The sequence below is a fragment of the Lolium rigidum genome, chromosome 5, assembly GCF_022539505.1.
Source record: "Lolium rigidum isolate FL_2022 chromosome 5, APGP_CSIRO_Lrig_0.1, whole genome shotgun sequence".
NCBI classification, from domain to species: Eukaryota; Viridiplantae; Streptophyta; class Magnoliopsida; order Poales; family Poaceae; genus Lolium; species Lolium rigidum.
Genome location: NC_061512.1, coordinates 162603750 through 162627260, shown reverse-complemented (window position 1 = coordinate 162627260; position 23511 = coordinate 162603750). Strand labels below are relative to the sequence as shown.

At 44.6% G+C, this 23511-nt stretch overlaps 2 protein-coding genes and 1 long non-coding RNA gene across 4 annotated transcripts; 2 read left to right on the top strand and 1 right to left on the bottom strand.

Moving 5' to 3' along the window:
* Positions 1-4613: 4613 nt before the first annotated feature.
* LOC124658262 (ethylene-responsive transcription factor 1-like) lies at positions 4614-5967 on the bottom strand. The gene is made up of 3 exons (XM_047196643.1): positions 5677-5967; positions 5062-5597; positions 4614-4980 (listed from the first exon to the last, which is right to left on the bottom strand). Exons 1-2 carry the CDS (start codon positions 5855-5857, stop codon positions 5086-5088), a joined length of 693 nt encoding a protein of 230 aa, XP_047052599.1. The 5' UTR covers positions 5858-5967; the 3' UTR covers positions 4614-4980; positions 5062-5085.
* Positions 5968-7523: 1556 nt separating this feature from the next.
* LOC124658277 lies at positions 7524-8929 on the top strand. Of its 2 annotated transcripts, XR_006989106.1 has the most exons (4): positions 7524-7625; positions 7968-8029; positions 8430-8537; positions 8664-8929. It is a non-coding gene; the product is annotated as an uncharacterized LOC124658277 (long non-coding RNA). The 2 variants fall into 2 exon arrangements; XR_006989105.1 differs by lacking the exon at positions 7524-7625 and having other exon boundaries at positions 7633-8008.
* A 7612-nt stretch (positions 8930-16541) lies between these two features.
* Positions 16542-19093, top strand: LOC124656626 (probable metal-nicotianamine transporter YSL16). The gene is made up of 6 exons (XM_047195336.1): positions 16542-17016; positions 17150-17322; positions 17712-17809; positions 17955-18089; positions 18189-18209; positions 18691-19093. Exons 1-6 carry the CDS (start codon positions 16542-16544, stop codon positions 18731-18733), a joined length of 945 nt encoding a protein of 314 aa, XP_047051292.1. The 3' UTR covers positions 18734-19093.
* Positions 19094-23511: the final 4418 nt, after the last annotated feature.

Here is a 23511-nt window from a genome sequence, read left to right as displayed (position 1 = left end):
AGCGAAACATTATCGTCCTCACTTATCATTGAGAGAATGACACCATGCAACTTGGCTGTTAGGGGCAAAAAAATTAAGATTTCCATCACAACCACGTCAAGAGCATCAACCAAACCACAAGGAATGGAACATGATGAAAGGAGGCTTTTACTGTGGTAAAAGAACATGACTCACCGATTAACACTGATATCACTGCCACTACACAATTGCGCCTCGCATGGGTTATTTGGAGGGAACCACCCATAGCCTAGTAGTGGTGTTGCTTTTTTGAAATTATTATTGGCGTTGACTCGGCACATTACCAACATGACACACCTGTTACACCGTACTGGTGGCGTTTCGGCCCAAAACCACTAACACGATAGGTAATGGTGGCGCGGCGGAGCAACTCCACCATTATGATAGATAATGGTGGTGTTTGTGCATATACCATGCCATCATTTTGGTCCAAACAATGGCGTAGGCGTCCCCATGCTACCAGTACTGTGAATAGCAGTGACGTTGTTGGTACACGCACATTGTAGTACTTCACAGGTGGGCGTTATTTAGCCACGACACAAATATTTTGTAGCACGACACAAAGGTAGTTGTTTGCGAAGGCCATTAATTAAGCGTCTCTGCACCCTAATCTGGCAATTTTTAATATGTGACAACATGTAAAGCTACACATGTAGATTAAAGGAACACATACATTATAGTTTGCCACACATACAATATCCCTCAAGTTGGTTCATCATCTAGAAATTATATACATCACACACACTCTCACACATCCACGGAAAATAAACATTTACACAACCACAAATCGATGCATAGGAAGAGGATTATGAAGTCCTTCTTCGTACTAGACCGGTTGATCTGACGGTCTCTTTCTCTATGGTTATCCAACAAGTATATTCTTCCGCCTCCTCTCTCTCTAGTATCAAAACCCTTGTAGATATTTTTATTGTAATCGCTCACTTATTCACGCACTCATTCCAATTGTTGTAGACTGCTGGAACCCTTTCCTATGGTCACAACATACCACTCCACAATAAGAAACATGAAAAGATACAATAAACAGCATAGTTAATTAGGCATGCATGATACATACAGCCGAAGAATCACAAGTTCATCATACCAAATTATAAAGAAAGTACATATGACAAAAGAAAGCTAGCAAGTTTGGAATAACGTTTACACATGCGACACGGCAATAAGTCTGAAATCTTGATGGGGCTTTGGTTTTGGTTCAACTCCAAAGTAAACAAGGAGGCGAATGCCATGTAACGTGTCAAAAGATCGGAGGTCACCGAGGTCACCCTGTGTCTTTAAGCGCTTATGTACCTCCTCAGCACTATTGTAGCCGCCACTGTACTTCCCCTCGGTTAAAAATACATCCAAGTTGACGACGTTCGCAACAGTCAGCTGAAGGAACAATTAATGTGTACAATACATGAAAAGTATGACGAAAATATTTTTAGAACCAACAAGTGGCGCATGGCAAGCCACGCTTCCAAAACTAGTATGTACATAGTCTTCAATCTATGTAAAGCACCCTTAACTTAGAGCATCTCCAGGAGATCCAATATAATGCTAAACCAAAGAACAGGTTTGAGGCACACCCAGAAAACCATTTCGCTGTTTGGAATTTCACCTTCCACAATAGAAATCGAAAACTTGTAATGTAAGTGTTAAAAATGTTGTTCACCCAAGATTTGCAATACAGTACACCTTACAATCATAGTTCAATTTCATACATAGCTTCAAGCGTACTCGATGACTACTCCAACCTTAACCCTAACCCTTACTAATCCTTCTCGATGTACCCGAGGTGCTCAACGATTATGGAGTACTACACTCACTACGGGAGAGCTCCAGTCTGCCGACGGCTGCCAGCCGTCGGCACAGCAAAGAAGGCCGTCGGTATAGGCTGTGCCGACGGTGACCGTCGGCGTAGCGTCGTCGGCATAGTTCTGGTCGGGGACTGCCCGATCACCGTCGACACAGACTGGCCGTCGGCACAGATTGTTGTGCCGACGGTTATACCGTCGGCATAGTATTTCAAAATTTTCAAAAAAAAATTGAAAAAAGATTCAAATTATGTTTCCAATTTTCTCTTATTCTTTTTTACTTGTTAATCTTTCACAATCACACTTACACTTAGTACACCTAATATTAGGTTAAATTGCACTTGTAGTCAAACTTCCCAGTTGATCACTCATCCTCACACTACTCCCGCCCCAGCACGCTTAACTTCTTGGTTTTCTTCGGATGAACTTCCATGAAAGAAATGACGCCCTTGTTGTTAATACTACCATATCAATCATATTAACCCTTTGATCGTGCTGCCACATCTCTATATTTTTGAATTCTAAACAATTACTTAAGTAAACAACAATGAATATATATAAATAATAATAATATAGAATTTGAAAAACAATTAAATAATTTCATTTTTATCTTTTTATTTAATATGGAATAATTAATATCAGTAAATATGAATTTGGCAAATAATATGTCTAAATTGATCAGAAAAATGAGAGGAATACAAATATGACATCCATATCATATTTTGAACCTACAATTTAATTTACCCAAAAATCATGAGCAATAGATCAAGTACCTCTAGTTTAAATCTGGTTAATTTTATCGAAAATGAGGTGGGAAACGGCCTCGGCATGACATAGTTTGCCGAAATGAGGTCATATTTGGCACGTGTGTGGGCCCTAGGATGGGAAGCAAGACCTCGGACGCGGATTTCTAATCCGGCCCACGGGCAACCATCTTTTCATTTTTAGCGTGCTCAAACGTTTTTTATTTGTGAAGCAGCTACATGGGGCGCATTTTACTATGACGTGAAACCTCCGTGCGATGATAGTAGACCACCTACGCACTAGCTATCACATGTAATGTACACGCGTTAGCTATTTGAGAACCCATGCGGCTTCCAGCGGTGTCCCGCCGAATCCGCTGGAAACTGGCCGGATTTGAACTAGGCCTCAACTATCCGTCACTCCAGAAATTCGGGAAAAAGTGTTTTTAGTTCTACGACGCATCATTATATGTGCTAATTTTTGTCCGTTTAGTTTGTTCGCGAATGGGTGCACCCGCACGCCCGGTACGACGGTACCGCATGTCCCTGGGGTCCTGTTTTGACCAGATGGCAATTTGAACGAAGTCAAAAAAATCCCACGGAGCCGCGTGGCGTCATTTTATATGTCATGGTAACTATTCCGTTTGTCAAAACTGGGATACGACAATTATTTTGAAAAACCCTTCATGAAAAGGGCTATCACGTCCGGAGTTCTATGGATTTCAGGGGAAATGAGGTGGGAAACCGCCTCAGCATGGCATAGTTTCCCGAAACGAGGTCATATTTGGCACGTGTGTGGGCCCTAGGATGGGAAGCAAGACCCCGGGTGCGGATTTCTAATACGACGCACGGGCGACCATCGTTTCATTTTTAGCGTGCCCAAACGGTTTTTATTTGTGAAGCAGCTACATGAGGCGCATTTTAATATGACGTGAAACCTCCGTGCAATGATAGTAGACCACCTACGCACCACCTATCACATGGCATGTGCACACATTAGCTTTTTGGGAACCCATGCGGCTTCCGGCGGTGTCCCGCCGAATCCGCTGGAAACTGACCGGATTTGAACTAGGGCTCAACTATCCGTCACTCCAGAAATTCCGGAAAAAATGTTTTTAGTTCTACGACGCATCATTATATGTGCTAATTTTTGTTCGTTTAGTTTTTTCGCGAATGGGTGCACCCGCACTCCCGGTACGGCGATACCGCATGTCCTGGGGGGGGCTGTTTTGGCAAGATGGCAATTTGAACGAAGTCAAAAAAATCCCACGGAGCTGCGTGTCGTCATTTTATATGTCATAGTAACTATTTCGTTTGTCAAAACTGGGATGTGGCAATTATTTTGGAAAACCCTTCACGAAAAGAGCTATCACGTCCGGGGTTCTATGGATTTCAGGAGAAATGAGGTGGAAAACGGCCTCGGCATGGCAAAATTTGCCGAAACGAGGTCATATTTGGCACGTGTGCGAGCCCTAGGATGGTAAGCAATACCCCAGACGTGGATTTCTAATCCGACCCACGAGCGACCATTTTTCATTTTTGGCGTGTGTGAAAGCCATGAAACCTCGAACATTATAGATCATTTCTAAGAAAATTTATTTAGGTATTCAAAATATTCCATTTTTGATATTTTTCTATGATAGATCTTGTTTTTCTGCAAAATTTGATATATTATACTTATTTTTCTCGAGTTAGAATGATTTAGTTATGCTTTTTTGAAGACTGCCATGGAGAAATAGGAAAAAGCTATGCCGACGGTTAAACCGTCGGCACAGGTCTGTAGTGGAAAAAAAAGGAAAAAAAATGTTGTGCCGATGGCCAGACTGGTCCTGTGCCGACGACCAGAACTGTGCCGACGGTGACCGTCGGCACATCCAGCCTGTACCGACGGCCAATTTAGCGCCGACGGTCATCCTCGTCGCCGCGCTGCGGAGGCTACTGTGCCGACGGCCCCGACATTTGGCCGTCGGCACATCGCCTGGCCGTCGGCATACGGCAATTCTCCCGTAGTGACTATATATGTTCCACTACACTCGTCTCAGTAGTGGGTTCTCCGTTTTCATCAAGTGCTAGTATTTTTAATCCTCTGGAAAACAGAGGTCGACTTATTATTACAAAAGGATGTAGAACAACATGTAAATTGTCAAGCCTGAAGGCATATATTGGTATCATAACACTCTTTGTTTGTTTCACATCCATCTAGGATCTTGAGTTCTTGGCTGGTTCAACCGCACACAATACTTTGCAGGCACACATCAAGCATTCTCCAAAAAGAATGGGATCAAAATTCGAAAGTAAAGCACAAAGTGGCACAAGTTGCTGAATTCTACGGTAACACACCTGAAAGCGCAGATTTGAACAGATCGATCAGTGGAATTATACAAGCATCAAACCAAGCTGTTCCCCTGTTAACACAAACAAAAACGAATAAGAAAGAAGCAACAAACGTTGTCTGTATGTAACTTATGCTACTAGAATCCGCTTACCAGGTCCCGTTATTTCATGAATTATTAGCTTGGGAAACGGACGCTCCAGAAGTCGATGGTGCCTGCCATGTCGGAGCCGGCGAGGAGGCTCTCCATCACGTCGTCCGAGCAGCACTCCAACAGTATGCGCGCCGGGGCGTTGCTGCAGACCTCGGACGACGACGACGTCGAGGCACTCTCCGTCGCACGGGCTACGTTGTCCCTGCCGCAGACGGCTCTGCAAGGAGACATCCCAGGAAGTTGACTGCGCGGCGCCGGTGCCGGCGCCGCCGTGCCAGCAGGGAAGTTGGTCCTGGCCTTCGTGCCGTGGATGCGCAGCGCCTCGGCGTCGTAGGCGCGCGCAGCGTCCGCCGCGGTGTCGAAGGTGCCGATCCAGACGCGGACGCCCTTGGTGGGGTCACGGATCTCCGCCGACCACCTCCCCCATGCTCGCTGCCGGATGCCGCGGTACGGGTGGCTAGGACTCACCCTACGCCGCTTTGGCTTCGCAATGACCGGCGAACGGTGCTCCGGCTTGCAGGACTCCGCCGGGACACCTGCATACACACATCACAAACTGAGCTGAAAATTCTCGTGCTCGTGCGGGAGAGTCGCAGCAGCAGTGCTGTACAAGACCTGGCAAGAACGGCTCAATGTCCTCCTCCTCGTCAGCGGCGGCCATGAACTCCTGGAACTCGGCCTCCCAGGCTTCAAAATCCTCATCCGCGAGCCTGCTGCCGCGCATTTTCCTCTTCCCCGGAGACGGGGCTTGGCCGGGGCGACCATGGCCGTTTGGGATGACCTCCGCTCCGCACATCACGGTGTCTTTGGCTATCAGGTGGTGAGGATTACTTTGCTGTTTCAGGTCGCTGCTTCTGATTGTGTTAACAAGTGATGAATCTGTCCAGGCAAAGAGTGACTGTGTGTCCGTGTATTCTTTGTTGAGCACATCGGCGGGCTCTATCTATAAAGAGCTGAAATGTGCTACCGGCCGGTGTCCGTGTGTACTTGAAAGAGGCACCAAGTTGACCCTCTTGGCGCGTGGTTGCAACATCAGCATTGAGAGATATAATAGATGCCCCCCATAGGGGCCTTCTCAGGCCATCCACGCACGCCACTAGGCACGGAAGGGCTGGCCGGTTGCTTCGTCTCGTTTCGAGCCAGCGATTGGGCCACGATGGTATAAAAGTCATCCCACATAAAACCCTAGCATCTCTCCCCAATCCGCACGCATCCACCAGCCAACCCCGCAGCCGCCGCCGCCCCCGTCGCTTCTCCTCCCCTTCCCTCGTCCTCGCCTCTTCCACCCGCAACCTCCGCCGCCGGGCCGCCGCCGGGCCGCCGCAGCCATGCACACAGTGGGGACGGACGACCACGACGATGGGACGCATGGGGTGCAGGGGAGGACGCCGCCAGGCCGTCGACAAGCGCCCTAGCGCTCGCAGCACCCCCGCGACGAGCAGGCACGCATCGACGCGAGCGGGGAGGCGCCGCCAGGCCGTCGACCGGCGCCAGAAGGATGGAGGGCTCCACCAGCCCGTCTCCATCGCTGCGGCGCTGCTCCCTCCTCCACGCCGTTGTTTCCCCTGTTGTGCTCCGCCCCGCCCTCTTCTCTCCTCGAGTTCGCGCGGCCATGGGGGCGTGGGCGCTACTGCTGCTGCACGATTCGTTGGTAAATTACCCTGGCTATGGGGGCGCCACTTGTGCCGAGGGAGCTTGCCAGGGTGATGCACGCCGGCGGTCGCTGCTGCGCTGCCCCCTCCTCTTGGCCTCCTTGTCTCCTCCCCCACTCCTTGTGGCTAAATTTTTCCATGTTACTGCTGGTAGGTATGACAAGAACGTGAGTCCTCTAGCAAGCGTTGGGTGCCATTTACAGTGTTCCTCCTAGCGTGAGGAGGCAAAGGGATCAGCATAGGCCGGGTTTTCCACATCATTTGTATGTAAGCTCCAACTGAATCCCATTCTAATTCTGATTTTAGTTTGTCCATGTTATTCAGATGCAAGTTGACTCATGTTTATTTCTACTTTATTTAATCAAAAGTAGCAGTATTTTGCTCTGTACCTTTGTTTATTTGAAATACATGCATATGTAGTGAAATGAACAGATTTACTTTCTACTTGAAAAGATAAGCAAAGCAACTCTCACGCTCAACGATTCCGCGAGGCTTCCGATTCAGCGAGGACAGGTGATTGCAGAGCATCAGCAGCGTGGCTACATGGAGGACGAGGCGTTGCTGGTTTGGTTAAAAGGAGCCGACAAGGAATTGGAGAAGAAGACACCTAACCGAGCATAATACATATCTTATATATAGCATAATTTTATCCAGGTATGTTCCATCTTTTTTGCCACCATCATTCAGGAGAGACACAGAAAGATGTTGGGACGCATATGCGAATTGATTGCCTCAGTTTTCAGTATGGTTCTTTGGTTAATCATTTACCTTGACATGCAGAAGGAAGATGAGCGGCCAAAGGAAAAGGAAAAAAGGGAAGCCACATGCAATAGATAATGTCATGGAGGAACTGAGGTTGGAGAAAGAGCTTCGAGAAAAGAACGTGGCAGCCGACACGGTGACGCCTCCATGGTGGGTATTCGTATATGCGACTTTCGGTTCATTCCACTAGACATCATATGAAATAAATCAGATGGCAATTTTGATTATATCGTTAGATTCAGTGTGCTATAATATTCTCTTGGTTGACTAGAATGTTAGGAAATCTATCATGGCTGGCAAACTTCTAGAAATTGTTTTAAATAGGTTTCTAGCTGACGGGATAAATTTGTGATTGCTTCCCATATTTCTTTCTCAGAATTCTTGTAGTTTGTCCTTGTATATGGTATACTGATGCTTGGAACTTTTACCTGCATCACTCTACCCAGTTTGATGAATTAACAAATGAATCTGATTCCAGTGGGAGGTTACCAGGTTCATTTGGAGACATCGATCCTCAAACCACAAACTTATATGTTGGCACTCTCTCTCCTAAGGTTTATTTTCTGTGCCGTTCTTGTTCCGGCTAGACATAATTTTAAGTGTATATGCATCACAGTTAGCTTAACCGTGCAATATGTACCATATGGTGTTAGGTGGATTAGAATTTTCATTTGAGTACATTTGGTCGGTTTGAACCTATGGCAAGTGTCAAGATAATGTGACCTAGCTTGAACGTATGTAGAAAGCAAAAGACAGAATTGTGGGTTTATTGAATTCATGAATAGAGCAGGAGGACAGGCAGCCCAGGATTAAATGATAGGTTAATGTGCATTTCCATTCCATGTAGTGGCAATCATGATGTAGCCATAGGATAGCTTGAAATAGTATCATGTTCGTACTTTTGAAATACTACTTCTACTTTTGCTTGTAATTTACTGAAATTATTTATCTTAGGTGTTGTACGACTATGAGCTGAAGATTGGGTGGGTCAAATATGTTGCTCTTCCATCACAAGTACTGCCTGGTCCTCCTCCAGGACATATGGCAATCAGAAGCAAGGAGGTTGTGTTTTCCATTCCAAAGTTTCTATATGCATCTAACTCTTATAATTTGTCTAGAAGGTCTAAGTAAATGACATGTTTTTGGTGTTTCGAGTTGTTCTTGATTACCATTTTTTATGTTGTCCAGGAGATGAAAGAGAAAAAAAAATCAAGAAGTAAATTCCTCCATGAACTAAATAGTAGTTAGTAACCGCATGTACCTATCTGTACACCTTATGTTTCCTCACTTTACATGTATATCAATGCTAGATCAGTGTTCCCGTACTGATGTGTATCATGCTAGATCAGTGTTCCCGTACTGAAATTGTTGGCTACTCGATGTGAAGTAAAGTTGTGCTTCTCGGAGGAGAACAAGAACTAATCGCAGGAGAAGGGGTCGGGGAAATCAATAGCTTTCACAGAAAGACAACCATAGTTACCTCTGCCTTTCTACAGAGCTGGCTTATTTTAAGAAAAAGAGTGACATTTGCGATTGTAGCATTCTGCAATCTCAGGTCAGGACAATCTGCTTCAAGATGCGTATTTGGTCTCCCAAACACGCCTGTCCTCAGAGTAACAATAGGGACCCATCAGGTTCTGAATCGCCCCTCCTGTCCTGTGGAATTCACTTCTATATTTTTAGTTCACTACCCTTTCATAAAGAAAATTCATTTGGCCTCCTGTTGTCCATGGCTTTGTGGTGCTTGGCGTACTGTTACTAGGAGCTAGGAAACATTTCAGAGAAAATTGGAAATATGGGATATGGTACTAAGCTGTATGATTTTGTATATGCAGTACCTTGGAGAGCCTTTTAGCCTGGTATCATGAAGTCCTTGTGAGTTGAATCGGTTGCATAATTTGTTAACTGTACCGTGGTAATTTTAAGAAATATGCTGTTAAGAAGTGCGTATGATAATGATTGTGTCAGACACTCAGATTCTTTTTTAGTTCTTTGGTTCGTAAATCTCATGGCATATTTATACTATTATTACTAGAGTATACTGCTTGAATGGAGATACATGTTAATTTGAAGCACTAGGCATTTCATTTCAAAAAAATTAAATTGTTGTTACTCAAACGCTATAGCAGGTATCATTCTATATTCCAATGTTTATTTTCTATGAAATTACCTGTTTTGGAGAATCATGCATTCATGATTTATACCGTTATGTTAGACCCTATATGCTATTTAGTTCCGAACTATGCATATATTTTTTAATTGAAGTTTATGAATGTTCTCCATTGGTTATGTGTTTGACTCATTGGCTACTGATTTCTGCATTAGTGGCCATGAACATCAGATTACTGGATATGGTAGGCATGTGAGGTGTCCCTCGTGAGGTAGTACAAGGATCCCTTATTTACGGTTATAAAGAAAAGCGTATCTTATTTGATAGTGTCAAGTGTATTTAGCTGGATCAATTGCATTTTGTTCACTGTTTCGGTGCGGGCTGCGCGAGCGGTACCAAATCGAGGCAAACTTTGAATACTAGATATGACCCAAAAATAACAGGGGTCAAGGTCGGCCAGTGAGACGATGGGGGATTGTCTTGAGAACTCTATTTTCTACTTATGCATCTCAATAAACATGCGTGCCATTTTTTAAAAGGGGATGGTCCAGAAGCTGTCTGTATATGCCATAACTTGTCGTATCCACAACAGAGAATAGGAGATATAAAGATTATGCAGTGGCATAGAAGACCGCCTCATTTATTTGGATTAGAACTGCAATTTACAAATTATTAGTTGGCCTTGATGGAATCTGTTGATCTTATATCAGAGCAAAAAGGTGAGTTCTATTATTTTGCAAGCAATAAGTTAGTCCCCTATCCATTTAACTGAATAAAATGTACTGCATATTTAATCTGGTATTCTGGTAGAATTCACATCCCTACAAATATATGTGCTATTAAATATATGACCTGTAAGAGTCTTGTGGTGAACCGAAGTAGTATATGAATAAAATATGCCCTTGTCGTCTCTTTGATGTATGGATTAGCTACAAGCAACTTGCTGTAACTAATGGTCACATGTTATTCTTAGAGTTGCTCAATTGGGATATTACTTTCTTTTCTCTGGAGTATTGTGCCATCAACTGGTGACCCAAATCCTGTAGTTTCTCTTTATATGTTATGCTTTGAACAATTAAGGATCTAGAGAATTTGTATCCATCACATTGAACTTCATGTCCATGAATGCATCTTCATTACTTTGAGTATCTCTTTATATGGAAAATTTGTAATAGCAAATAGTACTGGCTTTTCTGAACTAGAGAAATACACTACCTAGCTCAGCTCGTATATCACAGTATTAAACTTTGCTTGCGACTATAACTTTTCAAAATTTGTCCGTGTGGGCCATCGGTAGCCACAGGGAGGGCTTCTATGATTACTTGCAGAGTAGGTTGTTGCACGTGCTTTTATTTTGCAGTACTATGAAAGAAGAGAAAGCACGTGAAACAATAATGCATCTACATGCATTGTGGTCATGTTCATGTTTGGGAACCAAGGGAAGCCACAAAATATTTGCTTTCACCTGAAAGTGGTCAAGGAAAAAACATATCATAATTTTGGCTACTCATATACTGAAAACCTTGCTATCCTTAAAGGTAGATAATCCCTTTGCTATGCCATGCTTTACTGAAAACCTCTCGTACTGTCTTCTAAATTACTAAATTCATTCGGTTTCTCCCGAGATGCTTGCCATGATTTTTAGGTCATTTTATTGTATGAAGCGTGTCACCAACCTAACACACTTGCTTTTAGCTCTAAATGGTCTTTAGATACTAATAGCGTAGAAATCCATTTGGATAATACCATAGTTCATTTTCCTTGGGAGAAAGCCCCTAATTACTATTTATAAGCGATGGTTGTACATATCGTTGTTAGAAAACTATAGGTATAAATCCATATATACTGAAAACCTTGCTATCCTTAAAGGCAGATAATCCCTTTGCTCTGCCATGCTTCTATGATTACTTACAGAGTAGGTTGCTGCACGTGCTTTTATTTTGCAGTACTATGAAAGAAGAGAAAGCATGTGAAACAATAATGCATCTACATGCATTGTGGTCATGTTCATGTTTGGGAACCAAGGGAAGCCACAAAATATTTGCTTGCACCTGAAAGTGGTCAAGGAAAAAATATATCATAATTTTGGCTACTCATATACTGAAAACCTTGCTATCCTTAAAGGCAGATAATCCCTTTGCTCTGCCATGCTTTACTGAAAACCTCTCGTACTGTCTGCTAAATTACTAAATTCATTCGGTTTCTCCCGAGATGCTTGCCATGATTTTTAGTTCATTTTATTGTATGAAGCATGTCACCAACCTAACACACTTGCTTTTAGCTCTAAATGCTCTATGTGGTACCTTACCAGGACATAAAGTGCGCTCCAGTAGATCAGCTGCAGCCTCTCTCCGCTGATATATTCCTCATTCATGGACATATATTTTCCCTTATTTGATGAAATAACATCGTTTTTGTGTAGGTTATTTTTATCCCCTTCTCTTCACGAACTTAGTAATGCCCACTTTAATTGTGTAGTTTGGTGCTCTTTTATTTATGTACATTTTTCTACTGAGTTGCGTGCATTTCCTTCTACATGATTAATAAGACTTGGTTTGTGATATGCCTGAGGAAAAGGTGTTATATTCTCTGTCCGTTACAAAACTATTTTTGGTTGCTTAACATACATATTTCATGGGCAGGTCCAAGCTTATGTGTCTGATGGCCAGATCGTCTGATCTGAAGGTACTACAATCTTCATTAAGTTTTTAACATAGTTGGAGATAAAGTTAAAATGATCTACATATTGTCATGCAAGTGCCAAATGAGTAGCTTTCAATAGGTTAGTTGCTTTCCAAAATTACTACTAACTTTTTCCATGTCAAAGTCTGAAAATCTTCTATTAGGGTTACAAGGCTAAAAATGCATGTGCTGACATGGTAACATATTCACCGTATGTCTGCATTTTCAGTGATTTTATGCATTCATCATTGCAAAAGTACTGTTGGTGGTTGGCGGGAGGCACCACCACCACACATTGTGCTGGCGTTGGGAGGAGCGCTGGTGCCTGACGGTAAGAGCCTGCTGATCAAACTGTTGCTGCACATCGTGTCGTCGCCATTGCTGGGAGGAGAAACTGGTGGAGCTCCGTCTGTCTTGCACATCCCCGATACGTTGTGCTAGACTGCCTGACCTTCCCCGCTTTTTCACCATCACTGAGGTCTCCAGCTAGCAGCGCAACATAGCGGAGATTCTGGAGAGATGGAGGTCTGAAATCTTAGCCTCCGTCGTGCACGGCGGTTGACGTAATGGTGCTCACAGATGTGGAATTGCATTAGTCAATGGCGACATCCCAGTTCATGGAAAGATCAACAACCTCTAGGGCCTATATATATCAGCCGGTACGCTCCAGCCATGGGTATTTTTTTTGTACTGCTCAACATAAATACATTTTATCATGTATTTGTAGTATATCACATTGTCAGTTGTTCTACAGTACTCTCCCTTGTTTTTGATGCATGTTTGATATATAAATCTAATCGAGTATGAAGATCTTGGTGGCTGTAAATTGTTCTATATAGAGGACAATTGATTTGTGGCAATTTTCTCGGTCTCCTCGGTTCTTGAGTTTGTCCATGAATTTCAGCTAGGCCATAAACGACATGTTTGAGCAATATGTTCTGACTAAACAAGATGTGCAACGGAAGCATCGTCAGGTCTCAGGTGACCAACTTGGATGACGTTTATTGTTTTCACATATATGTTTTTTTCCTTGCTATATGCTATCGTGCAATTACACGGATATGTGTATGTGTGGTCGCAAGAGAAATCTTCCGTTCACTTATCAAGAACCATTGGTTCACGTGGTTTACCGTTTCTGTGCCTTCTCTATACATGTACTGATTTAATCTACGGGGTAAGAAAATGTCTCATGTGTTCCTCTATATGATTTTATCTTTTTTTTACGATCTATATGATTTTATGTTCTAAAGCAAAATTAAGGGTGTATCTGTTGGAATATAGTTCGGATAAAGGCCTAAAATTTTATAAGGCTATTTGTTGTAGTGGCGTATTGACCAACATTGTGCTAAAATTTGTGGCGTTATTCACTTTATAATTAGTATTCAGATCCATGGATCAGATACTTATGCTCAATGTACAATTTGGCAGGGATGCCAAAATAATTTTATCTGGCTACACTAAAATCCATTGCAAGCTACAGTGTATTTGAGAGATGGGATCTTTTTGTTCAGATTAAAAATTTATGCACTGCAGATAAACCTTTGTTATGGTGGTTTGGAGTGTGCTTTAATTTTGTTTTACTCTAAAAATTCTGCATCTGATTTTCTTATAATACTATTAAAACGCAGGTTCATGGACAAAATATGGCATGTATGATCGCATCTCTGGATATGAACCACATCTTCAAGGCAAAGGGTTTAGAGGTCAGGACGTTTCATGATTGAAACTATAGATTAAATTCTCAAAATGAAAAGCCACATTCAGTTTGAGCGAATAAATAGTATTACTTTCGCATGCTACAATATATAATTTTAATCAGCATGTTCTGGAATTTTAGATAGTAGTTATTATCCCGTGTTTTCGTTCATGGGGTAACTCTGAAAACTGATCCAACAAAGAGGGTGCATGATGAGCGGCTCTTCTTTGGTCATACATGTACTTTAAACCAATGAATCTGTTACAAAAAGGAGATCATTATAATGTACTCTCACTCTCAGCTTCATATGTTGTTGAACATATCCTTTAATTATCAATTGATGTGTCACCTTTACATTTTCTGGTTTCTTATCTTTAGACTTTACCAATCTATCTAAGCTTACTTCCTCTTTTACCCGTCGAGTAAATGCGGTCAAAATATTTATGTATTTTTTCAGGGAAAGCTTTCTTGAGAAGGCAAGAGCAATGCCTTATGTCGAGGTTACTAATGGAATGTATGCCTTTTCCTTGGTGCTGCAATCCTTGAAGAAATTACATGACGGCGATAAGTGACCCAGTCTTGCCTATAAACATCACATCTTTCGTGTTTTACGTTTTTCGGAAGTCCATTTGTCTGAAGAAAAGTAAATCTATATTATGTAGTACAAAAACTTTTTTCATGCAATATTTTGAGCTAACATTGCCCACATCTCATTTCTATTTATTTGCAGATTGGCATGCAGATAGTTTGGTTTGGCTTTTTATGCATTGGAAAAATAATGTCCAGATCCAGTCATGTTTTTTTGTTTGTTAAAAAGGAAATGCCCATGATAGGTATTACAAAGCATTAGGTGTATGCCTTTATGAAAGCAAAAAACAAAGACTATTCGAGTTGGTAGTGGTTCAAAATTTTGAAACTCACTGATACAAAGTCCTAACCAATGGCCTGACAATTATATTACGGGGTTATGATATTAGAAGAGCTCTGAATAGAGGAGTAGAAGCTTATCCCTAATTCTGCATCCAGAAGTCATCAATTAGTATTGGAAACCTCAAAATATGAAGTGATAAAGGCATGAATTGTGTTGATTCAAAAAAGGTGTATTTGCCTCCATTTTGAGAAAATGAGAACTGCTGTGGTTTACAGTGGTACGTGGCTCCTTAGTACTCTTATTTAGATCCATTAACATTTTTTCTCATTGACCAATACATTGAACATGCTTGCCACTTCCATAACCTGCTATTTACAGTGGTACGTGGCTCCTCAGTGGTAATGTGTAGCTAATGTTTTCTGGGACAGTTAAAAGATCACGGTATCTATCTATATTTGTCCTGACAGTTAGACCCTGCAACTCAAGAAGGTTAGAGATTGAGCTTCGGAGAATAATATGCGAAATGTGTTGCTTTCCCAATTAAAAAGGTTGTGCCAGAAGAATACATGCATCTACCAGCCGTATTTTCCCCAGCCTTTTGTATATGTAACATTTATGTATATATGGCCGTGTGCTTTGCTCTAGCTTAGACTACCAGTGATGTGTATTTCCATGTGCTCTCTAATATGTAACTTTTATGTGTTTTGGAGCAATGTGCTTTGCTCTTACTAAGATTACCATTGGTATGTATTTTCATGTGTTCCCCAGAGATGCCTGTTTTTGAGATGACATATATGAATATAAATCTCAAAGATTGGCATCTGCTTAAATACTTGGTTGATCTCCCGTTGATTTCCTGATTACATAGCAGCGATTTTATATTAGATTGGTCATATCATGTGAGGTAGTTTTGTGTGTTGTTTTGTATAACTAAGAAATATTTTATCATATTGGTAGTTAATTTTATCGTCGTTACACAAAATGAACATTGGCATAAACTACACGGGATCGTGCGCCAAGGCACACAAATATATATAATATGAAGATTGACACAAACTTTACGGGATCGTGCGCCAAGGCGCACATCAAAATCTAGTCCCACGGTATGATTGCTACATCCCCATGGAGCTCTCACAGGCGTTTGGATTTTGGGCCGTCCGATCGAGCTGACGTGGCGTGATCTCGGCCGTCGTTCCGTCCAGGACGCTGAGGCCCTCCCGCAGACCCACTTTTTATCCATGGGTCGCGAAAAGGCCCCCCTCGGCCCGATCTCTCGCTCCCAATCGTCTCGCGCGTCTCCTCCTACCAATCCCCTACCGTCCTCCTCCCCCCAATTCCGTTCTGCCCAGCGCCGCTCCACCTCCTAGGCCGCCACCCGCCCTTCTCCTCCTCCCAGGCCTCGTCTCCCCACCTCGCCGGCAGATCTCCTCCATGCATCCGTCGAGGAGCTGATGGCGAGATCAAGGGAGGGCGGATGGCGGCGGCGACCGGAGGCGCTGAGCGTGGCCAGAGACGGGCCGACGCGGGGCGGATCCGCGACGACCGGAGGCGGCGGTGGCGGCGGCGACCGGAGCCGCCTGGCGCGGCCAGAGACGGGCCGGCGCTAGGCCGATCCGCGGCGGCGGCGGCCTTCCCCGTCCTCGGCCATCGCCCCACCGCTCGTGCTCTCCTGCTCCCTTATCTCCTCTCCCTCTTCCTCTAGTGTAGATGAACTCACGCCTGCGTCTCCCTCCCAAACCCGCAGGCGCCGCCGCCGCCGCCGCCGGAGAGCTCGAGCTGCTCGTCCCGCGGGCCGCGGGCATGGACCGCCACGAGCTGGGCGGCGCGGGAGCCGTCGAGATCGAGAAGGCGCCGCGCGAGGCCGGGGCGGACATGGAGTCGGAGCCGGCCGCGGCGCGCGCGGCGGAGCGCGTCCCGCCGTGGCGCGAGCAGCTGACGGCCCGCGGCCTGGTGGCGGCGCTGCTCATCGGCGTCGTCTACACCGTCATCGTCATGAAGCTCAGCCTCACCACGGGGATCGTGCCCACGCTCAACGTCTCCGCCGCGATGCTCGCCTTCCTCGCGCTCCGCGGATGGACGCACGTGCTCCACCGACTCGGCATTGCCTCACGCCCCTTCACGCGACAGGAGAACACCGTCGTCCAGACCTGCATCGTCGCCTGCTACACCATCGGATTCGGCGGTAAGCCGCCCGCCTCCCCTCCCATCGAACTAACCGATTAGTATTTCTTTCCCCATTCGAGCACACCAGGCCGCCATTGCGTTAATTAGTTTCCGAATCTCGATTAATTCGCTCATTAATCCATGCCTTGCAGGCGGGTTCGGGTCCTTCTTGCTGGGGCTGGACAAGAAGACCTACGAGCTGGCCGGGGCCAGCACGCCGGGGAATGTGCCGGGGAGCTACAAGGACCCCGGCATCGGATGGATGATGGGCTTCCTCCTCGCCGTCAGCTTCGTCGGCCTCCTCACCTTGCTCCCCCTCAGAAAGGTACGTAAGATTCCATTCCCACACTTTCCCCACCCTTCACCTCTGATCTTTCCATGTCCTACTATTCGTCAGCGTTTACCAGTTGACGATTTGAGCCGCACTTACTGAATTTTTCTGGGCCGGGGTTTTCTTGCCGTTACTGTCCGAAAAGTACTCAAACTTTGGCATTAGTCGGAAGATCGTTCCATCACTGGAACCATTGTTTTCTCCTCTTCTCACTTGTATCAGTGCGTGACGCTACGGTGCACTGCTGACATAACCTGGTCTAGATTTAGTTATTGTAGTGTTGATCAGAAACACCTTTTACTACTCTACAAGTGATCTAATAGTCGCAATCCGTCTTTTAAGTTAACTGGTGTTTGGTGAAACTAAATACTACTCGTTTCCAGGTGCTCGTCATCGACTATAAACTAACCTATCCAAGTGGGACTGCGACTGCCGTGCTCATAAACGGCTTCCACACACCTCAAGGAGATAAGAATGCAAAGTATGCTCTCTTTTCTTATTTTACCTGCATATAAAAGGCATGCTCTTTTATTCCAGCAACGTGCGCTGATGAAATTGAATTGCTCAACGTTTTAGGAAATGAAACAATGACCTCAACTGACTCAAAAGTTTCACCTTTACAACAGGAAGCAGGTCCTGGGCTTCCTCAAGTACTTTGGGATCAGCTTCTTCTGGAGCTTTTTCCAGTGGTTCTACACCGCCGGCGACTTCTGCGGATTCATGCAGTTCCCCACATTTGGGCTGAAGGCTTGGAAACAATCGTACTGTCTATGAATTTTTCACAAAACTTAAGTTCAAGTTTCAGTAGTTGAAATGCATCACAGAGTTCACCGTTTAACCCTCCATAATTCCATGGCCAGATTCTTCTTCGAGCCTGCCATGTGGGTTGCCACTTCTTCGGGGCTATATGACCTGCTTTATTTTTCTTTTGTATGCACATATTTATATTTGCTTTGGCTACAATTCTGGATGGTCTGGGCAGTACTTAATCCATGTTGAGGTGATATTTGCCCATTGTTTCTTGGCTAGATCATATCAAGAAAAATTAAGAGTACATATGTGTTAATATTTAATACGTATCAAGGCACTTAGTTATATGAAGTTGTTTGCTTGGATCACTCTAGGATTGTGATTTGGTCAACTTTATATGAACGAAAGATTAGTTCTTCGAATCATGAACCGGATGTGATGTGTGCAATCTGGCAATGAGGTGAAAAACATGTCTTCACTGAAATCCATTAGGATCTTTAGTGAGTCAAAACAAATTTTCCTATATACTAATAGTGAGCTCTAAAATATTCTGTTTAATATTATCTGGTAGTGCCATCACTCGAAATCACTTGAGCATCCGTTTCTTCTTAGGTGCAGTGGAAGCGGTGCGTTGCTGCGTGGTTTGGATGGCTGACGCCTGAACCAGTGGTTGGCTGGTTGAAGTTGGTTCCATACACATTTTCTCCATCCCCTTTCCCGATCCAGGGTTGCGCTGTTCTTGATCCCAAGTTGTGCTTTTTAGTCTGTTTCTAATGTGAGCTTGTGACTGCTCTTTGTACAGGTTCATGCGGAACCACTGTGTTTGTGGTTTTCTGGACAGGTTTGCTCTTTTACTCTGAATCATGCATACTTTGGTTTCGATGTTTGTATAGTTACTGATCTCTATATTTTTGGCTTTGTAGTTCAGTGTACTGATTTTCTCTTCCATTTTGTTGGTTCTTTGTAACTGTATATTATTTGGCCATTTCTCAATGGAAAAATATATTATTTTGCCCGTGCCTTAAAGCTGGATCTAATCTTAGTAAAATAATTACCAAAATTAATGTTATAATAGCAGTTCTAGCAGTGTGTATTACTGAATGAATATTTAAAATTTTGAGAATATTGTTTCCTTTAAAATAATAAATAGATAGTATGTATGAATGTCATGTTGGATCAGAAATCATGTTTCAAATGGACTTCAGCTAATGTGAACTGGGATCAGTATTCGCTTTGAACAGGATTTTTTTGATATCGCAGCCAAGTATGATATATGCTTGTGTTCCAACAAATTTTCTGAAAAAGGAACTTTCAGTGAGTATTTGCCAGATATTGTCAGTACTTGATTCACACCACGAGGTAATAAAGTTTGTCCACTGCTTCATTCCTCCTTTTGTTTGGCAGGATTATTTTAGGTTCCTTTTCTTCGACCTGCTTTGGTGTTATAGCAGTACAACACAAAAAAATGCGTAATTATGATTGTTCTTCTGCATGTTAAACGGGCATGCTTCTCTTTCACTGAGAAGAGGGACATTCAAAATCTAAAAGGTGTTTCGCTGCTATCAAAGATGTTGCAATTGCGTAGTTAGTCTTTGATGTTGATTTGAATTTCTCTGCTGGTACTAAAAAATGCTAATATCAGTTGTGTATTTTCTGCATTTGATGACTCACATAGTTATGTGTTCTCTCCATGTATATATTCCATTAGTTTGATTTTACTTGTGATGCCCAACCCATTGTTACATACTTACATTTACTTATGGAGGTCCATTGGAAATTTGGCATTTTTGCTCAGAGGAGTACTGCATTAGCATTTTCATTGTGAAAATGAGGACATAAATAATTGGAATATAAATATAGACTATCCTGTGCTGGTAGGGTCATTGTCTTCATCCTTGAACGTCTTTTGATGTTGTTTCTGTGGCTGCAACCAAGTTCGCATCTCTTGACACACAAACGGATATGCATCAATTTTTTGTTTTGTAAAAGCACTAGAGGCTGATGCTTAAGTCCTGGTCACACCCTTCTGTCTTATCTTCTTGAAATAGCAGCCCACGTTTGAAGACTTCTTAAATGATCAACATTTAGGCATCAAATTTTTTACAATAGCTAACTATATACTTTGATGTTTGCTCTTTGAAGAGAAATCCATGATATATCTATTGTGACATTCATGAAGAAATCCCTGCTAAATCCACGAGAAATCTATTGTGACATTCATGAAGAAATTCCTGCTAATTCCATTATTCGTGTCATTGACGGCTTAGTTTTTTTCCTGATGCCTATGCTACCTCTATATCTATAAGCATTGCGTCTTCTAATCCTACTTTAGATATCGGTACTCTTTTTGTATCGATGTGAATTTGATACTATAAAAATATACCAGGACCATATATGCGAGGAAATAACAAAACAATTCTGTGTTCATGAGTTATCCACATTTTGGAATTTTGACTGCATTGTTCCGTGATGGCATTTAACAGTTATCCATGTTTACGACTATATTTAATCAGCACTCCATTGGTTCTGATGTTCCTAATGTTGCTTTCATAACAGGCATTGATGCATACGAACTAAATATTCTGCAAGCGAACTATGAAGAAAATTGGCTTGTTAGTCTTGTTTCAGTCAGGAAGTGTGCAAATTTCTATAGTTGACTTCCAGAGAAGCTGCAAACAGGAATGATTTGTGCATGGATCAGTAGAATTAACCTAACATTTAACAGTGCATTGGGCAAAACTTTAGGCTTGCATGTTTATGGACCTCATGTATAAGAAACAATTGATATACCATCCCATTTATGTGCTTAGTAGGTTTGTTAAATCTGAAGCTTTGTAATTCTCAAAAGAAAAATCCCCATTATACAAAAATTATATTGGTAAGAGCTTCACGGGGTCGTGCGCCAAGGCGCACATCTAAATCTAGTTCTTATAAGTATTCAGAGCATCTCCAGCCGCGTCCCCCAAAGGGATTTGGGGCGCGCCGGACAAAAAAACCGTTCCAGCCGCGTCCCCCAAAGCCCATTTTTGTCCGGCGCGCCCCCATACGGTGTCCGGCGCCCCGAGCCCGTCCCCGTCCCACAGGGGACGCACCGGGCACGCCGGAAACAACGAAAAGCAAGGCGGGGAGTGGCGGGGCCGACTCAACAGCAGCACGGAAGGCTAAAACCCCGTCGCCTACCTTTGGTCAAGCGACGTTAATGGCGTCCCTGTTTTCCCAGGCGACGCAGGGACGCGTCTCGTCGTGCATGGCCGCGTGGCCGTCCGCGCCAGAGTTATTGCGTGCAACCACCCGCTGGCGCCGCTGTTTTAAGACGCCCTGCAGTTCTCGCCGCCGCCTCCCCCCCTCCCAGATCTTCTCCTCGCCGCTCCAAAAAATGTCGACCTCGTCCTCCCGCAAGATCGCCGCGGCGAACGGCTTCGGCCGCGGCAGCCTCGCCGTGGCGCAGGCGTGGGCGCCGCACCACGCCGGTATCCGGTCCCGCCGGACATGCGGCCGCCGCAGCGCGGCGGCTGGAAGATGGCCGTGAACGGCATTGGCATCCCGCCGCCGCCGAAGACGGACACAGATCAATGGAGGGACGCCATCAAGGCCCGGCGGGCTCAACTCACCCCCGCGGAGCGGTTGGATCCAACGTGGGCGGTCACCAACAACGACGCCTGGTGGACGACGTACTTCAAGGCAAAGTACGACGTCGAGATGCACATCACCGAGAACCTCGTCGGCGGCCCCAACAGCTGGAACAAGGACGGCCGCGCCCGTTGCGGGGCGTTCCGGGCGCACCCTCGACAACGTCATCCGCGGCATCCGCAACGGCGCTCCAAGGCCGGGAGATGCCATCGTCGCCGCCGCCGTCTCCTCAATGGCAGCCGAGGAGGACGACGTACTCCTCCTCCTCGCACTCTTCTTCCTCGGGACCGGCGCGATCGACGCCGTCCTCGTCGTACCGGTCGGCGCCCTACACCGTCCCCAAACGGGAGGTCAAGGAGGAGCCGGTGACGCCCGTCAACACGAGGCGTGGCGGCGGCCGGCAGCCGACGGCGGCAAGGGAGGCGCGGCGGCGCCCTCCTCATCCCGAAGCCGGAGGTGAAGGAGGAGCCGGAGGAAGCATCGCAGGCGGCGCTGATGGCGGAGTACGAGCGGCAGCAGCGGCTCATCGCCAGCAGCGACGACCCCGAGGACTGCCCAGGGCTGCGGGCGGCGTTCTTGGCGTCCATGAACGACAAGGACGCCTGGACGTGGCGATCGCCATGTCCATCCGCGACTCCGGCAAGCCGCTGGTGGACCTCACCGACGACGGCGAGGCAGGACCAAGCGGCTTGGTGAAGGACGAGCCCGTCGACGAGCCCGTCGAGGAGCGCGTCAAGCAGGAGGTCGTCACCGAGGATATGTACAACTTCCAGCAGTACTACGACGCCTCCGGCCGCCGCAAGTGGTTCTAGATTAGGTTTAGTTTAAATTTAGTCAAATTTCGTTCGAATCTATCTCGCTTAAGTTTAAAATTTGCGAAATTTGGTTTGAGGGACGCGACTGGGGAGCGACGTCCCCCAAACGCGGCACGAACGAAACACGTCCCCCAAACGCTCAATCCGGCGCGGTTTGGGGGACGGTTTGGGGGACGCATATATCTCGCTGAAAGTTATCTGTTTTTCCTGTGATATAATCAAACAAATGAAAATCATGTAGGTTTCGAATGACAAGACATTTTGCGATTCGGCATTTTGAAAATTCCGTGAATAAAAAAATCCTTAACAATAGGTTGAGAAATGTGGTTTCTTACACAAGAGTTGACCTTGTCACTGACTCACTGTACCAACACCAGGTGCAAGAAAGTGGTTTATTGGGTTTGTCTAAATCTCGCTTGACTGAGATTTTCTTTAAGTCTCTGTCACCCGAGGAAAATGCAAATTCAGTTTAGAGAAAATTATAACTCGGCTTAGTCACATTTTTCTGCCACACAGTTGCACTTTTTATAAAATTGCAACTCGTTTCATAAAAGTGCACTTGGATGTGAGTTGCACATTTCTCTTAAGCGTGGATGTACTTTTCTCGAGTGACCAAGACTTAAGAAAATCTAGTCGCCTAAGATTTAGCAAAACTTTTGCTTATTAACAAGGGTTGTAGTTGTGCAACTTGTCAACAAAAAGCAGCACACCTCGCATATTCTGCACCTATCCTTTTTTCTTTCTTTCATCTTGACATGCATTCTGCACCTGTCTAGTTATTATTGTATATCTCCGAGAATCCAGCGATAAAAATATGCGCCGGGTAACTGCCTGAAAACGATGTGTTGCCTAATTTAGTCCCAGTCTCTTGCTTGGTACAAGTATCTGGAACAACATGCAACAAGTGGACAAGCAGCATCGAGCACGGTAGTAAACCAAGGGAGCAATTCAGCAACTGGAGATAGGGATTAGCTTCAAGGAAAGCCGG

Excerpts from the sequence above, each read along its gene's own strand:
- LOC124658262 (XM_047196643.1), bottom strand. The coding sequence starts at position 5,857 with ATGTGCGGAGCGGAGGTCATCCCAAACGGCCATGGTCGCCCCGGCCAA. Across the intron at positions 5,598-5,676 it reads CATTGAGCCGTTCTTGCCAG|GTGTCCCGGCGGAGTCCTGC; the intron begins GTCTTGTACAGC and ends GTGTGTATGCAG.
- LOC124656626 (XM_047195336.1), top strand. The coding sequence starts at position 16,542 with ATGAACTCACGCCTGCGTCTCCCTCCCAAACCCGCAGGCGCCGCCGCC. Across the intron at positions 17,323-17,711 it reads CCTTGCTCCCCCTCAGAAAG|GTGCTCGTCATCGACTATAA; the intron begins GTACGTAAGATT and ends ACTCGTTTCCAG. Across the intron at positions 18,210-18,690 it reads TTCTTCTTCGAGCCTGCCAT|GTGCAGTGGAAGCGGTGCGT; the intron begins GTGGGTTGCCAC and ends GTTTCTTCTTAG.